Consider the following 18,341-nt stretch of genomic DNA (forward strand, 5'->3'; position numbering starts at 1 on the left):
TGACACATTAATCCTTTGATTAATGGAATATATTTGCGGAATGAAGTACAGTGCTATCAAATTTCAGTTTTTTTTTCCCAGTTTAGTCATAGTGTTACAGAAACACCTATACCTACTTAAAGGAGATACTGCCACCTGCAGTATGTACATACTGTACAATACTTCTTAAAGAAGAAAATAATTATTTAGTAACATAATAATCAGAGTGATCTAACTGGATCTGAGAAAATAAGCACTTCCTTGAATCTAAGCCTTAAGTCCATGAGAATCGCTGTGAGTGCAGTTACAATTTGAGTTCTCAACTCACAGGTTTCTTATCACTGTTTATATCTTTTTTTCCACAGAAAAAGAAAGTATTATACTATCCACAGTAAATTAATATCTTAACCAAACTTTATGCACACAAAAATGAATAAACACATTTTGAAAGGAATACTATGAAGAAAAAAATGCAGTAAACATTAATAACATATAAGGGTGAATTATAATATCGTAGAAAGTGATGATTTAAATTCAGCTTAGCATATTTACCAGCATTAGACCTGTGATGATTACTAGAACAAGTTAGTCAATATATTCATAGAGCAGCACACCAGAATAGTCAAAGAAAATAAGAATTATTAGAGCACAAGACAAACTTATTTTAAGGCAGTTTTTGATAATGTTATTAAGAAAGAAAATCTGAAGTGATTGTTAAGTGATGGTACCTAAGTATTTCAGTGTTCAGAAGATGAAACTTTTGTCACCTGTGAAAAAAGGGACTTTTTTGTTTTTAATAGCTATGCAAAGTATTAAATGCATACATGCATATATATTTGCGCATACACACTCGTATCTTCAAATGCACTTAGATACTATCCAATGGTATCTAAGGCTACTGACAAGCAAGAAACAACTATCTTGTCCCATGTTTCGTGGGAAAAAAGAGACAGACAGATAGTATGCAGTCTATTGACAGGCTGTGTTCATAGAATAATTTCTAGGTTGTTTCTTGGAATGTAAAGGAACTTTAAAGCAAAAAACAATGTCGAGATCATGCATACGGTTTGAGTGGAAATAACTAAAAAAGGCTAGGCAAAATGCTAAAAGCAAAAGAAATAAAGAAAAGGAAGAACCTTATGCATTTCTCCATGAAGATCTCCTACCTCTTCTCTAGTGTCTATGGCAGAGCCAGGGGTGGTGGCAGCAGTGCTTACTGTGGTACTGGGGGCAGTGCCTGATGAAGTCACTGAATCTATCTCTCCTGCTACATCGTTGATTTCCCGTGCGATGAGAGCCAGATCTTGACTGATCCTAGTAATAAAGAGAGTGTTACATACTTCCCTACAAACACCTCTGGACCAGTAGAGCCCAACCTGCAACCTTTGAGCTTGCAAGTTCTAGTTCTTGACAACTGTGCTATGAAAATGTGTATACCCTTCTAAACTGAGAGTTTACTGGTAAAACTATGAAAGCAATTTTTTAAATGAAGTTTTTAATAACATGCCTTTCTATACGAAGAAGGTAGAAGGCAATCTCAAAAGACATAAGTGCATCCTTTTTTTCTTTCTAGGATTCCCAGGTGGAGTTGTGTGCAACATGCACTAAATCTGACACATGGATTGCACTGCAAATATGCTGAAAATACTGCACAGACGATCTGTGTACATGCAGTAAATCTGAAATGTCCAGAACACATTTAATTTATACCTCAGTTTACCTACTTACAGAAAACTTCCTGAGGACCTTTGATTAACTTAGCAGCCCTGCAACTTGCTCAGATCAAGCTGTTTACATGTTTGAAACTCCAGAGCAGTACCCTAGAGCTTCAACTTTAGTCAAGACAAGCTTTCTAGCTGGAAAAACAGTATGTCTGTGAAACCCCTGGATATGCTAGCACTACACAATTACATCCGAATTGTCAAGTAATGATTTCTTTACTTCTGATCCACCACATCAAAAAATTGCTCTGCTCTGTATTCTGCTCAGCACAGGGAGGAAGCTTGCCTAGCTCTGCATGTGCTACTCCTTCCCAGGACACCCCCCAAAAAAAGGAGGGGGAAAAATCCCCCACCACAAAGCTAAAAGCCCCCTGCTAAATATGGCACCCTGAATCTCCACCTTGGATCAAGCAGTTCAGAAGACCTAAGAATTCAGAGCAGCCCAAAAAGTGATCCCCTTTCACTTTTCTGAGAGGACTGAAGGCACAGAAGTCAACAGTGCTAATTCTGCACCACCAAGGACTCTGAACAAAACCACCCCCCACTTAAGTGAAAGGAGTTACACAGCCATGTGACAGTGATGCACACCGTGCTGGCCAGTGCTTGTTAAGGGTGAGCTTCTTTCTGCTCTTTATTTTCACTTCTTCAAGTCAGAAAGAATAGACATCACTGACCTAAGCATAGTTTATGACAGAGCGAGCAGAATTTAAACCAGAAAGGAAAATGTAATTTCCAGTCAAATTTGAACACTAGATTTTCTGGCTAACCATCAGCAATCCACAATAATGTGCAACCTTGTGCAGCTCAGATATTCTTCTGCAGCCTTACCCCAGTTATATATATATGTGTCAATTATCTGTTACCACTCCACACTGTATTTCTGAATTCAAACAATCAAAGACTAGAACATAAAAGCAGAAACCAAGTCAACTGCTCATTGTAATAAATTATGGAAAGTGCCTGTTATTACTACATCTTCTGGTTCAATTTTAATCTATATTTCATGTTCTTATATATACAGACCATTAAAACTCCAAGGTTTGAGCTAATATTCTAAGTAATAGAGATACCAGAGCACCTACTTCTTTTTTTTCACACAATCATATCACTTTTTTCCTTAAACGCACAAGTTGCTAATAATCACATTTGATTTCTGTGACAAATTTTGGTATTTCATGAATAGTTGTTAAGAAAATAAACCTCAGGAAATCTCAATTATCAGTATATCCTCCAGAAGACAAATGTCATTAAACACCATAATGAGAAGTACTATCAATCAAGTAACACTTAACTCTCCACAGAAATCAGCAATGCTTTGACATGCCACAGCCACTTCAACTGAGTTCTTACCAAGCAAACAAAATTACATCAAATGTCAGATGTCTACATAAAAATGAATTTAAATGAATCTTGAAAATATCATAATAAACAACTCTAATATGGATGGCAAAGAACTTGTTAGACCAACATCATAGTCAAATACTAGTCAAGTGAACAAAATCTGGAATTAGTTTCAACTAGATAGTAAACTATAGTCAGTACTCAATGCTTCTGTACAGAAACAATAGAGAGCACTGAACAAAAAGCACTATGTAAAAGAAAATCAAAACCCATCTGAGAGTTGGGCCTGACTTTTCATAAATGAAGTTTTCAAGTAATTCTACGTTAACTTTTAGAAACAGAAAGTACTGCCTAAAGAATATGTTTTGTATAATCAGGAACATGAGACTTAGGCTTTAGGTAACACACTATTTACTTGCTTGCAACAGTAGGTTGCCTTGCAGATCTCTAGTGCTTCCTGCATCAGACCTAGCAATCATACAAGGCAAATTAATGCAAGGAGGCAAAACTAAAATAAGATTCAAATTCCCTAAGCCCCCCAAACCTGCCCCAGGAAATACACTTTCAATAGTTTTTACCTGTATTGAAAGAACACCTATAGTATTAGAAAAACACAATGAAATAGGAATACTTTTAAGGTACCCATAAAAGTTCTGAACTACTAGATTACCAAAACCGTTCTCATGCTTACTTCACTATGTCACACTTCCTACATTAAGTCAGTTTATTTTGTAATGATACTTTAAAATCCTTAAATAAAATATATGTGAAACTCCTGTTATTCTGAGGGTGTATCCTCCAGGCCAAAGTAGTTTTAAATAAAATTTAGCTATTCCATTAAGCTTTTACAAACATCACTCTCCGATTTTCAATTTTATTAACGTCTGTAAATTGTAGACTCCATGAAAAGTGCAAACTGGGTCAATCTTGGAAGAGCAGTTAAAATGCAGTATGATGGTAAATGGATGCAATGAAATATTTGTCATACAGTCTCTACACTACTTTCTGTTCCACATTTGTTTTATAAAATTATCTTTACATCTGCCTAACCTAATCAGTTATTCAACATGAGCAAAATAATCAGTTTTAATGAGAATGTACAACTGTCTATTACTTTTTTAAAAACTCTAAACAGAGTTGAAGGGACTGTGATCATGGAGGCTGGACTAAGCGCTGGGAAGGAAAACAAACAAACCCTCCAGGGTAGACAATAGAGGGTATAGTTAGCAAGGAAAAGGGAGCAGGGGCAAAAATATCTTAAAAAGGACAAAAGTTAAACTTAAAAGCCAGAGGAGCAATATTTTGCGTCAGTACAAAGAGATACAGATGTACAGAAAGCATCAACTAGTGACATAGAGCAGGGGGGGCTCAGCAGAGGCTAACCAAGGAAACTGGCATTTTAAGCAGTGACAACAGATGACAGTAGCCTGGCATTTCTCAACTGCTGAGTGCTAGCTTTCTTAACCTAAAACATGCTCGTTTAATGCAGTTTGTGTAAAATTTCTGCACATCATCACAAATTGGGCAATACCAATTTGAACCTCTACTTCCAATGAAAGTGAAGAAGGTGAAAAAGGCAGGGTATGTATGTGACCTTTAAAACAAATTTAAAACCAGTGCTTAAATGAAGAAAATGGCATGAAGCGCAAGGGGGAAAAAAGCCCGACACACGTAATCATCAAGTAAGTTGAGAATGGATAGTCAGTTACTTCCAGCATTAATCTCTCCTAGATGCGCAAAATGTACCAAGAAGTTTCACTGAAGTAGAGGTTCAACAGCAATTTTTATAAGGACAAAATAATATGCTATAGGTATAATTTTTTTTTCCCCAGATACACACATTCCTCCCTAGATCCATCTCTAGCTCTAGATACGTTTTAGAAAGATGCTTTGAAGATGTTTATTTCATGATTTATCAAGGTGCTACCAGATTCCCTTAAGTATTTTCCTTTGCACAGACAATACTAGAAAAACAAATGTTGAAAAAATGTAACAAGAGGAAACAAAAAATAACCAATCACACTAAGCAAAATGCAATGCTTCACAACTGTAACACCACAGTATTAATTTTAAAAGGAAAACACTTTCCTTGTTTAGGCTTCCAAATCAAGTTCTGTTAAAAACTTTAGAACCTGGACACTGGCATCTAAGTTTTAGATAAATAAAACTATGACATATATAAACGTTATCTAGTGCAAGCTATTGGAAGCTTCCACTGCCTGGGTATTGCATGATACAGGAATAATGGAGTACCAGAATGCTGAACGTTTCTTTGGTTCACCTGAAGCAGAGTACTATTAGCAATAATGGAAGAATTGCTATACTAATCTCAGGGACTTGCAATAAAAGAAATTACTTTTTGATGAGTATGCATGACTTAAATCTGAAAATATCTATCATGAAATAATGTCTAGATAAAAAAAATTAAAATGAGAACGTGGTGTCTCACACTGCCAAAATCACTTTCTCCTCTCCTTCACATATGCATTGATCTGAGATCTTACCTCAGTATGAATGTAAGGGTAGTACAAAATCAGATATACTTCAACCTCAGGAAATACACCATTACCACAGATGACTTCTGCAAGTCCCACTAATGCAATCAGATGTTCATTTCTGTAATCTGGCTATCATAAGTCAGAAATGACTATCATTTTCCATTAGAAAGAATGTGCTGGTAACATGAGTGCTCTGTCTGCTAGTCTCATGAGAACTTTAAATTACCCATTCACTTAGAGAATAAGAACACTGAGTGGTACAGAAAATCCATTAGCCCTCTTTCTCTTCTATACGTACCTGTACAACCAGCTGAGTACAAATCTTTGCCATTTTAGAGGCACTCCCTTAAAACTAACCTTGCTATTTCTTCTCGGTGGGCAGTCCAGTCACGAATATAGTCTTCCTGTTCCTTTATTCTGTGCTTGAATGTATTGCTACTTTGAGCTGCTGTCCCAGTGCTCTGCAGTCGTGTGGTTTTCAGGGCTGGAGAGGTACGCAGACGGGTATGTTTAGGAGAATTACGGTTTGATCCGAATTCATCTTCTGAGGTGGAAGCATAATCTGTAGGAAAGCGCCTCCATCTTGCACTTACTAAATTAGTTTAATTGTTAAAAAAGAATTATTATTGCAACTTTAATAAGAAAAAACAGTATTATTTTAATAACATCACAGAAGTACACAACTATTCATTACCAATCCCCAGATACCTCACAAAAGGTTTATTTACTACATCTTAAAAAGAAAGCTACAAAATTTGTGTTAAATAATAAGTATTAATAGAAATGTAAAACGGATGCTCTTTGTATAATGATGAGTGAAACAAGATATAAAAGCCAGTAACTGCATAGAAGGTCAAGCAAATTGCATTACAAAACAAGGGCCCAATTCATTAACATTTAAGTATATAGTCAGATTGCACTTTTTCTGCAGATTTTTTCCCAAGTTTCATTCATGGTTTACATGATACAGAAAAATGAAGAGATACAAAGGAAGGATGGAGCTGGCACCAAGCCTGGAATGAATGCTTACTTAAGGAAAGCATATATATCCTAGATGATGCATTATGTATTTAGTACAGAAAAAAAAAATGTTTAAATTAAGTGTTATAAAAATCAACAACATATCTATAAAAACAGCAGCCTCAGAGAAAAACTCATATATTCTCACATGTTGCACATAAAGCACATACAGCCATGTCGCCAGAAGACAGCCTGAAGTGTAAGAGAACTGAAACTAAGCAGGAGGCTATTGTCCCCCTGTGAAGTATTAAAGTGTAGAAAATGCATTTCAGATATTCTGTCCTCAAACATTCCCAACAGGAAGAGATAGAACTAAGTGTAAAGGAATTCTCATCATGATAACCTGCTAAATTCTTGCAGGGGACTTATCCCCACAGTCACTGACATTCACGAGGCTCTATAGTTACTGTAGAAATTTTAAAAAGTATGTGATCATCTTCTGGTAATTTAAGAGGAATAGATTCAGGTAATGTATATTTGGCTTAGTATAAGAAAAATGCAAGAATTAATAATGATTTCTCCTGAAACATTTTAAAACACATTATAAAAGAGGTATACATCAATATGAATTTATGTAACAAATACTGAAAGTATTTTTTGGTTGCAAAAAGATTTGTGCAATGCTCTCAAAAATTACAGTATGTAGAAAAATTAGCTTGGTGCATAAGCTTACATCCCTTCCCTCCTATAAATAATGCATTTTTAATCACTGAAAACAGAATATACTGCTATAATTTTCTTCATGTTTAAATGTGGACTTCAAATCAAGTCCAAATCTACTAATTTTTTCAATAACTTTATTGAGGAAAATAAAAATGTCTCTCCAGTCACTTACTTTTCTCTTTTTAGAGGTTTCAAACTTGTTTTGATCTTAGGGAAGTAGAACATAAGCAGAAAAAGCACATTTCCCCACCAATGGCATGCAAGCAATGTGTGACTGAAATCCAAAGAGTTTATGAGTTGGGCCCACATTTTTACCATCATTTTTTTTGTTTAAATTCTTTGTCCCAGTTCAAATTATATGAATCAAAATAAATATAAAACTTATCTTAAACCTCTTAAGTGAGCTAGTCCAGCAACTCAGCACTGTACAATGAGCATATGTCATCATATATTTAAAAACTAAAAACTGAATGAGAAGTGAAATATCAGAAACAGATTTGATTTCTAGTACTCTACCACTGTAAGTTTCAACATCAGGATCTGGGTCTGGGAGAAGCTTGGATTTCTCTGTGTACAAAATAGCGTTTTATCATGTTAATTCGTATTAAAACATTCAGATTAGAAGCATTTGCTTAAAAAAAAAATATTGATGAGATTAATCTTAGATCCTCTTTTCCACCCACACTTTTTAGGAAAAGATTCTTAAATTATATTCAATAAAAAAATCCAAATTTTATGAAAGCGTAAACATTTAAGAGACACTAACTGAAGTAATATCAATAACTGTCTACATAGTATCACAAAATCCCTCTACGTTTTTTAAGGTCATTAGATTTTAAGGCCTTAAAATGTTGTTCATATATTATCAATGAGTTTCTCATTAATATACGGAAAAAGGTATTGCAAGCTTAACAGTAAAAATTTCAAAGTTGTACAACTCACGACAAGCAATATCCAAGCGTGTTTCCCATTATGCTAGCGATACATTCGCACGTATATGCTTTTAATACTATTTTTTAATTAAGCAGCCCCAATATGTCATTGTAGTTTACGCAGATTTCTGAAAGCTATCATGCAAATTATCTTAGCAAAGACTGTGAATATGGGTACCAGTAATTAAAAATCCCTCCAAAACTCTGGCTAAAGTAATCAGCAGACCAACCTGATTTGGGGACTACTCTAGAAGTATAACGCGTTGACAGCACCATAAGCTGGCAATTTTGATAGACACCATAATCAAGTCACTTAAGACCTAAGGACAGACTTCATTAAGCATCTCTCTTATAATGCACTCTCACTGATGCCTTCTCAAGGTTCACACTTTTCAAAGATCCTGGAATAAGGGTTGTTTTCTCTCCATGTTCAATTTTTTTTTCCTTTTGCTTTCTTTTTCCTCCCCCAACAGCTTTGATCAACTTATCTGCTAGTTATTTGCAATGACATTTAGGTCAGCAACCCAGCAAAGCTGCTGAACACAACTACTTGTTCAAGGTCTCTCTACTCTGACTCACTGCTTAATTTTACAGTTGCACTTTTGCACTAGGTCTGATCCTTTTTTAATTTTCCCAGTAAACAGCCCCTTCTGTAACATCAACTTCCCTCTGCAATTGTGAAAAAAGGTCTTTGGTCTTCTCTGTTTTTATTGATCACATTCTGCTATTTGATGATTCAGCCTTGATTAAATCTTTCACTGCTTGCGGTAAAAAAATATTAATTCTGCTTCACATGTCTTCACAGTGTTGTCAGTTACCAAGCCTCCTACCACAGGAACACCCTGGTAATTACTTTAATGCTGGTAATTCTCATTCAAAACGTGCCATTTATCCGCTAAAAGGATGCCTTTTTTTGCCCCTGTTTCACAGGGATGTATGTCTGAACATTTAAAAAGATTTGGGAAACACGGAAATAATTTTCTCTTTGATAGACTAGATTGAAGAAGCAGGATTCTCCTGCCAATGGTTAGTGATCTACATTACGGTAACATTAACTGATCTCTGTTGAGAAGACAATACCAACAAGTTTTCTGGTAAAAGATAAGAAAAAAAATCAAACCAAGCCAACAAACTCTATCTCGGTAATGATCATTCATTTTCCAGTCTTTCTAGCTCCAAGGAGAGAGGAAAGTGTATCACCGTTATGCCTTGATTAAATATGTCTGAAGTAAAACACATTCAAACAGTTGAGGCACTTGCATCAGGTACTTCATTAGTAATTTCCTAAAGTGCTAAAATTAAGTGAATTGTTGACATTTCTAGAAATGAAATTAAACTCAGGAATTACATGCTTTGGATTGAAAAGCTTCTGCTAGCATTCTATTTTTATATATTGCACAGAATTAACACATTTCATTAAAAGATATTTTAAATACTTTTATGCAAGGATAAAATAAAATTATTAATAGCTTGATGTGTTGGGTAGTTATTAGCATCATTGTATAAGATGCTAAAGGGAAAATGACTGACTAGTACCCTATATACAATAGGAGATATGTACGTATACACGCACTCTTACATATACTAGAAGATTATGCCACTTTTAAAGCAGATCAGATTTTCCTAATATATACTCTCAATAGATGAGTAAAAAGAAAATTATACAATCAGCTTACTGATACAGGCAAAACCCAGAACTCCAAATCCTAAAAAGTACTAAAAATATTCTTTGCTTAGTAACAAGACTTGATTGATTTATTATGCCATGATTTTCTTTTGAAAGTATCTGACTGACTTATTAGTTGCTTTCAGATTTTTTTCACCTTTACACTGATACTGGCTTCTCCCCGAGTTTGACACGTAAACTGATGATGTGTTACACGACAGAAGCTATTTCTACTGTAGATTTTTCTAACAACAGTCTTTTAAAAATACCTAGCTTGTTAGGTTGGGGTAGCTCAAGGAAGATGGCATATATTCTTTCCTGAAAAGAGTATTTTATACAAGCTACAGTAAACTTTGTGTAATGCAGGTAAATGAAAGGAATGTTTAACAAAGGCAACTGTGATAGCCTAATAGACTGGGAAGAGCAAGATACACCCGCTCCCTTGAACACAAGCAGCAAATCATTTAAATGCAGCAACCTGGGAAAAAATTAGGAAGCATGCAATAGTTCACATGGGCACAAAACACAAAATCCATATATAGTTTTGTGAAAAACAAGCAGCAGCGAAGTGTCAGCAATATCCCAATGTGAACTAGTGCTAACTGTTAAGCGTATAGAAGCAGTCTCAACTGACAGTTTTCCCTGACCTAATGTTGCCACTCTTTCAGGCTGCACATGTAAATTTAAAACTTAAATTAAAATTGAACACATGCTACTTTTCCAATGATATCTTACAAAGACTTTTTTTTCTGAAGTTTCACTTTTTTTTTTTTAATCTTTGTAGACACCTGTCATAACACTAAACAGATTCAACTTCATTGTTCACTGAATACCTCATTAGTATCTCTACAGAAATTTCTGTTCAGCTAATGAAACAGCCAAAAGATACCTAGCCAGGGAATGAACACTGCCGAGAATCCTAAGAAGGTACATTTATGATATACAAGCATCAAAAAAGCAGTAGGACTGTGGGAAACTTATCACAGATATTTATATCAAGTCTGAATGGGAAGGAATAAAGGACAATATATAATTTCTGTAGCAACACAGAACCCTGGAAGCTATCCTATTTAAACTTTTCTTAAATTGTGGATCAGCTTCAAATAAAGTCAAGTTGTTAGTATGACAATTCAAAAAGCAAGAGGTCATCAATTTTAGGTATTCATTCCACATGAAAGGTCACTTATTTAGAAATAACTCTTTTAAGTTTTGGTTGATTTAATATTGCTTTTGTAAAAAAGCTGGCACTCTTTCACAGTGCTTGCACTAAAACTATTATGTTCACTTCTAACAGAAGAGTAGTTAAAATTAATCAACTTATTTTTCCTTCCACACATCATATTACTGTAAAGGAACACAAAAGAAGATGAACATAATTTGAAAATCATGATGAAATCATAAATTGTCAAGATTTGGAACAGAGAACAGAAACTACTCCAAGACAAGGCAATCATTTTAATATAAATAACTTTACAGTATTTAGGTAGCGTTTGTGTTTAATTTTTCCGTATCTACCTTGTTATTATTCTTACCAAACAATTCTCACTCTCATAGTTCTGGAAGCTAATCTTAAATTTTAAATTATAGTTATCCTACAGATATCTCAGGAAACATTTGCTGTTCAGCATACTTACAAGCCTATCTTACAAATAAACATTGCATCTTCTATGTAGTTCTGAACTTCTACTACCGTGACTTGAGTAAAGAGATATCTGTCCTGGTTTTGTACTAATGCTGCCACATCCAAATGCCTCAATGCAATTCTTTGTTACTGGTTACAAGTTTAAAACAATAACCAAAGAGTTAAAGAATTGCAATATCTTGTTTTTATAATTTTAAATGAGAATTGTCCACAAGCCCTTCCAAGGAAGTCTCATACTCCAAGGAGAAAGCCTCCACCAATTAAAACTCAACAAATGCTTCTTAAGAACTGTTACTTACAAAAATAATAATAATAAAAAAATCCATATATGAAAAAAAAATATTGGAGAAAACTAATTCAAATAGTGTCACGTACCTGAGGGAGAATTATGAGCTGAAGCCAAAGATCTGGATTTTGAATCTGAAAGTCGAGAAATGCTATTGGCACGAGTTCTAGCAGAAACTTTACTACTATCTCCTGCTGATGCTAGCCTGGCACTACTTCTGAGAATAGCTTCCGGGGTACGAGATGAGGCAGTGCTTCTAGTTATTGTTGCTTCAGAATCACTACGTGCTGATAAAGAGCCAAGTCGGTTTCTGCGCGGTTGAGCAAGTAAGTCTATTCTGGAGATACTTCTCCTCCCTGATGGAGGTTTTGACGTAGAACTTGTAGTGGACACTTCGGAAGCCACTGAAGCCTTATCAGCATCAGCGAGCTCGCTATCGGAGGCTTCACCAAGCCGTGCTCTGCGCAAGAGAGAAGTCCTTGTAGGACGAGGTCTTGGAAGAGTGGTAGATTTACTAGACTGCCCAAGTGCAACAGGAGAAGTTTTTGATTTACCTGACTTTCCTTCCATCTTGGAATGTAAAAGTTCATCTGCTGAGGCAAAAGGAACTCTTCCATGTGATTTGCCAGAGTAGGTTTCCTGGTCAGATGATAAGATATCAGAAATGGCAGAATGAGGTACACTAGATGTTTGGTCATCATCTGTCAAATCTACTGATGGTTGTCTCATTCTTCCACTGGACTGCACAGCTTTGCGAGCATCAGCTCTAGAGCCACCATCTGAAGACCGACTTTTAGTTTTCTTTTCCATCTTTTCTCTGGCACTTGTTGCAGAAGATTTTAAAACATCCTTTGAAGGAGAACCAGAGGAGCACCTATCTTTATATAAGGTTGTAAAGGTCTTGCGCTTCTGTGTGGATTTCCTTTCGGAGTCACCAGTAACAAGACTGATTGTGCTGGCTGTATCTACGTCAGATTCTGGTGATATGGAATTATCTCTGTTGTAGCTTGGAGTTTCTGGACCTTCATCAGTTTTATTTTCTTCACGCAATTTAGCTTCAAGGAAAGCCATTACAGCTTCTGTGTCTTTTAAAATGAGTGTTGTATCTAGACTGGAATCAGTGTCCATTGAATCACTTCTGTCACGTATCCTGTTTGCAGATGCTAAAGGGGCAGCAGATCCACTTTGCTTATTAATGTGAGGAATAAGTTCTATAGGTATATTTGTGCTAGGCTTATCTATAGTAAAGCTACCTTGCCTCACTAATGGTTTTGAAGATTCCTTTTTTTCTCCTCCAGATGGTTTAGGAGCTTGTCCTTTAATAGTTTCCTCATTTTTTCTTCTTTTTCCCTCACTCTGCACCAACTTCATTTCTGCCTTATCTGTAATGTGTGCAGGAGCTCTGTCTTGATTACCTGAAGTTTTGGGTGACATAATGATCTCCTCCCTACCTTTCTCAACTTGGTTTGCAGCAGGTTTTGTAGAGGATAATTTTGTGGGTGTCCAGTGTCCTTGCTCCTTTCTTTCTTGTTGCTGAATTTTTGCTAAAGCCTGTTTCACCGCAGAAGTTTCTCTGCTAGTTTCCACTCGCTCTTTACTGGAACAGCTGGGGAAAGAAAAAACTTTGTCTCCAGTAGCTTTGGGCGAAACACCATTCATTGTTCTGCTGGACTTGGCTACAGTTCTGCTATCAGCATCTGAGGGACGAGCTGGAGTTTCCTTCTCCTGAAGTTCAGTGTCTTGCTTTTCACCTATTTCTGATCTCTGATGAGATGTGGGTTTTACTTTTGAGCTTTCATTCACTTTCTCCTCTTTAGGAAGCTGTGGAAGTGTCCTCCTCTTTCGCTCACCCTGGCTAGTCATAGAAGCAGCTGAACCAGTGCTTCTAACAGAAATACCAGACTCACTGATGTCTGCATCTAAAAATGAAAAAAATATGTGAGAATTCATTCAAACAGCAAGGTAAAAATATTAAGGTAAGACTAACGTACCAACATAAAACACAACTGAATAAAATAGTCTGTCCGTCCCTCTGTTCTACAGCAGCATCAATTAGACAAATAAATGTTTAAAAACATTTATAGAAGTTCTTAAAAATCTCAGTTGATGGAGGTTTGACTATCCATATAAGCTGCTTGGGTAGAAAACTTTTAAAATAATGTTCATGTCCTTTAACATGAGCTGGACTTTCTCCAATTGAGCCCATTACTGGCATCATTTCCTGTTTACAGGAAAGACTGGAAACACTCATATGAAAGAGTGGGAATTCTGTTTGTGAATTACATTAACTACTTCCAATACCTGCATGTAACTAGCTATATTATTTCATTTCACTCTTCCAATACATTTTGTATTAAGAACTTGAGCAAAGTCATGTGCTAACATAATTTAGAACAGGTATCTGCTAATAAAAGTGAGTACATACATAAAAAAATATTTCTCTATTACTAGAAGTAGAATGGTTAGGGTGTCATACAAGAGAACAGTTAATTCTACACAATCCAAAGTGCTGATGCAGAACATGCATCTATGAAAGCAATCTCTAAACTGTCACAATGGAATTACTGCAATGACCTATTTCTGGTTTATCACAGAGATGTGAACAGGACATGAAAGGCCATCTTCTGAACGTGTACTTCAGAAAACTGGCATACTGCAGGAAAAGGGAAGGAGTCATTTGAGAAGCAGGGTAAGAGTGCAAAGAGAGAACACCACCCTGTCTTCCAGCTTTGCTACAAACAGAATTTCTTCCCAAACATGGATAAGGATGATTGTAATTGAACAATTGCCTGCTTGCGTGGCATCTTGGGCTACTTAGTACCTTGCTGACCCTCTGTGGCTGTACACTGCGAAAGTGAACATTTGTGGCATTCTTACATAGGGACTATGGTATTTTTTCCTGCTTCATTGTAATCTCAGTAAGTATGTTCCATAATATGGGCTACAACTGCTCTCATATGAAAACTTTCCTTTTGATAGATACAAGATTTTGAGCTACATAAGATATGTTATCCCTCAAATCACCCTCTTTTAGCCAGCTGTGTACACTGGACCATATATATGAATGTAAAATTTTTACACTCTCGCGGTAAGTTAAAATAGGTACAACACAAATCACTGGTATACCAGCATACCATTACAATAGGGAGTGGAAAACAAGTCTTCCTGAACACACGTAACACCAGATTTCTGAATGAGTAAGATCCCCCTCCTTCCTCACTACTTGCCTGTTCCACAGCTCAAGGTCTTGTCTCAACAAAAGGCTACAGCCTCTCCCCATGGGACATTCTTTCAGCAGTATTGAAAAGCCCCACTCATGAAGAAAGAACTTAGTATGGTTGAGAGAGCAAAAAGAATGTTTTTAACCCAAACAAGACACTGTAGATAGAAATATATAGAAAAATGTATAAAAAGCATCAAAAGAATGTGCAAAGCAAGCACATACAGAGATAATACGAATTGCTCTATGAATTGCTCTGACTTTCAGTGTTTGGACAGAAAATTCTTTTTGCAGTTTATTTACCAGTTGTTGCAATATAATGTGACATACGTACTAACACACATCTGCCAATTCACTTTACACCAGGAGAGATCTATAAACAACAGTTCTAAATATCCTGTTGGGAATCCTTCTATCAAGGCTTGCACCAGCATTGGCTGTTCCAGGAATACAAACTGGAATACAGGGCTTCCCTCTTGTCATGGTTTAAGCCCAGTCAGTAACTCGGAACCATGCAGCCACTTGCTCACTCCCCTCCTCCCCCTTCTTCTCCCCCCTGCTCCCAGAGGGATGGGGAGGAGAATCAGAAGAATGTAACTCCCACAGGTTGAGATAAGAACAGTCCAGTAACTAAGGTGTAACACAAACCACCACTGCTACCACCAATAATAATAATAATAATGATAAGGGAAATAACAAGGGAAGAGAATACACCTGCTCATCACCTGCCGATGAATACCCAGCCTGAGCAGATATCTAGCCCTTCCAGGTAACTGCCCCCAGTGTATATGGGCATGGGCATGATGTGCTGTGATGTGGAATACCTCTTCGGCTAGTTTGGGTCAGGTGTCCTGTCTCTGCTTCCTCCCAGCTTCCCCTCCTCCCCGGGCAGAGCATGAGACTCTTGGTCAGAATAAACATTACTAAGCAACAACTAGAAACACTGGTGTTATTGGCACTGTTCCCAGGCTGAAAGTCAAAAACACAGCACTGCACCAGCTACTAAGAAGGAGAAAAATGACTGCTACTGCTGAACTCAGGACACTTCTCTACAAGAATTCTCTAAGCACTTAATTGAATAACAACCAACATGCTGTTTGTATACGGTTGTACATATTGTACAATTACACATATTTGCTACTTTCTGAGCCCTTCAATCTTTCTTTTCTCTTTGCACAGTACCACACCTTTGATGAAGAATGCAAAATGACTCACATCTTTTTTTTGTATAATCTGTGCTAGGACACTCTTTTGAGAAACAGGTGGTATCTCTGGAATCTATGGAAGGTTTTCTGATTCCTAGACTGTTTTTCTCAGAAATTATAAAAAAAATGGAAGTTCAATGAAAATCAATATGACTGCTATCCATGAAGATTGACTTCTCTCAGACAGACTTACCAGATCCAATCTTTTACATTTATTTAAGCATGTAACTTGTTTCTTGGTGAATTTCAAAAGAGTCTTCAGTACGAAGACACAGAGTTGACCCAAGAAGGCTGGTCCTCAACACAAATACCCAAAGAACTAAGGCAATTTTTTTCTCTGCAACAGGTCTGACTATAGGAGAAAAAAAATTACCAATTTCTGACATAAGGATATTGTACATGTTCTGTCAATAGCAGTGTATCTTCAGAAGCAGTGTACACACAAAAGCATTTCTACTTCTAAACCATGCTTTTTTTTCACCTGATCTTTTGAACTTTTTTTTTGATGCTGAAAATTTCAAATTCAGCTGGAATAAGAGGAAATACTGGAATTGTTGGAAAAAATATCTATAGATGACTAATAATTAGTTACTTCTTGATCAGTAAATAGCATATAATTTTCAAAATAAGAAGCGTTCATCAACATGATGTCCCTTTGTAGTTACTAGTCCATTTTATATTGAAGAGGTACACTAACTCCACCACAATTCACAAGTATCAGCATAAAAAATAAAATAGGTACTCATAAAAAATAAAACAGGTACTAAGAGTAAGAAAGCTGTTTATGTAGGTACTCTTTTCTCCCTTTCATAGGTTTCTTCAGCAGATTTTATGACAAAAACAGCTTTTTATACCGTTTTCTAGTGGAAGAGACATAGATGACTCCAATCTCAGGTCATCTTGGTCATGACGTGTGTGATTAGCAGCCAAACTGGCCCACTGTGATACCCAACGTTTACTTCCAGGGGCAGTAGAACCTCCCTAAGGAAGAAGAAAAGAAAAAGAAAAATTACAACAGTTTGATAAAAAGCATGCCCCTTTTCCAGGTTTCTTCTGACTAGGTATGTCAGAAACTATTTCCCTGGAAGAAGCTGAAGAAAGAGTTTACCTTGGTATGTTTTACAGTTACCAGCTCTAGAATGGCAAAAACCAAAATCTATATAGCTGCACAGTCGGCACTGAATAAAGAATATATCCTAGTGCAGTGAACTCTTAAACATCAGAACCTATATAAAATATGTGAGTTTTCAAACGGTTATTTCAGTCCTCAGCTCAGAAAAGCAGGAATGGGGTGTGAGAGTGTGTGTGTTAACTTTAAAAATGTTTTTAAGGAAGCCAAGAAAGAGACATTTTACCAGCTTAGAAGACCCCCTTGTCCAGATGAACTATTTACTACATTACAGAAAGACTACCTTAAAGACTAAAAGAGTAAGATAACTTATGATGGAAAGGAAAGGAAGATCATATTATTTGTTTGGCCCAAACAAAAAAAAAGGAAGCAACAGTTAGTTTTAATCCATCCTACCGGGTAACTGTGAAGTCGAAGTAACCAGTATCAGATCATTTTTTGCAGCTGACCTAGAAAGGAAATTAACTTACTTCCTTGACAGTAAGTCTTTTGAACCCTTGAAAAGCTTTAATATGTAAAAAAAGCAAATATAAAATTAAATCATCTTCTTGTGTTGTTATAGCATCTTAAGTAATTAAAAACCAAACAAACACAAAACAAAAAAACCCACTTATTTCCAAATCTAATGTAATATTACTGTTTCACCCAATATATTGTAGTCTCTCTTGCTCACATCTCCCCAGAAAGACAGCAGGCAACTGTTGATGTATATATATGTGCACCTGCACATGCACACATGGGCTGTACACTGTCAAAGGCTATACAGAAGTTTACATAGTCTTAATTTATTGGACTCAAAAGACAAAGCACTGCAAACGACAGAACTTCTTGACTACAGTTCCAAAGGAGTTACATAACCATAGGCAAGTCAAATGAGAATCACAATTCAAGACCAACAAGATGGAAAGAACATGGAAAAACCAGTAAGTTGCTTCATAACGAGATTTGTAGGAGTTGTTTCAAAGGTTAGCGGAAGCTCTGTTGCCTGTTCATATCATGGCACTACTATTCAAAACACTGATTTCTGCCTAATCCCTTG

At 36.3% G+C, this 18,341-nt stretch overlaps 1 protein-coding gene across 7 annotated transcripts in view; it reads right to left on the bottom strand.

Moving 5' to 3' along the window:
- Positions 1-18,341, bottom strand: part of CEP170 (centrosomal protein 170) — a 100,544-nt gene that overhangs the window by 11,644 nt on the left and 70,559 nt on the right. For 3 of the 7 annotated variants that reach the window (XM_057414441.1, XM_057414440.1, XM_057414435.1), the window contains 5 exons: positions 17,028-17,154; positions 11,838-13,667; positions 7,739-7,789; positions 5,897-6,131; positions 1,116-1,293 (listed from right to left, as the gene is read on the bottom strand). In XM_057414441.1, coding sequence (XP_057270424.1) covers positions 1,116-1,293; positions 5,897-6,131; positions 7,739-7,789; positions 11,838-13,667; positions 17,028-17,154 — 2,421 coding nt within the window. The remainder of the gene's footprint in view (positions 1-1,115; positions 1,294-5,896; positions 6,132-7,738; positions 7,790-11,837; positions 13,668-17,027; positions 17,155-18,341) is intronic. The other 4 variants (XM_057414439.1, XM_057414436.1, XM_057414442.1 and 1 more) reach the window with 4 other exon arrangements.

Source organism: Pezoporus wallicus, unplaced genomic scaffold (assembly GCF_028554395.1).
Source record: "Pezoporus wallicus isolate ANWC-B61680 ecotype Strahan unplaced genomic scaffold, APGP_CSIRO_Pwel_v1 contig_8042, whole genome shotgun sequence".
Lineage (NCBI taxonomy): Eukaryota > Metazoa > Chordata > Aves > Psittaciformes > Psittacidae > Pezoporus > Pezoporus wallicus.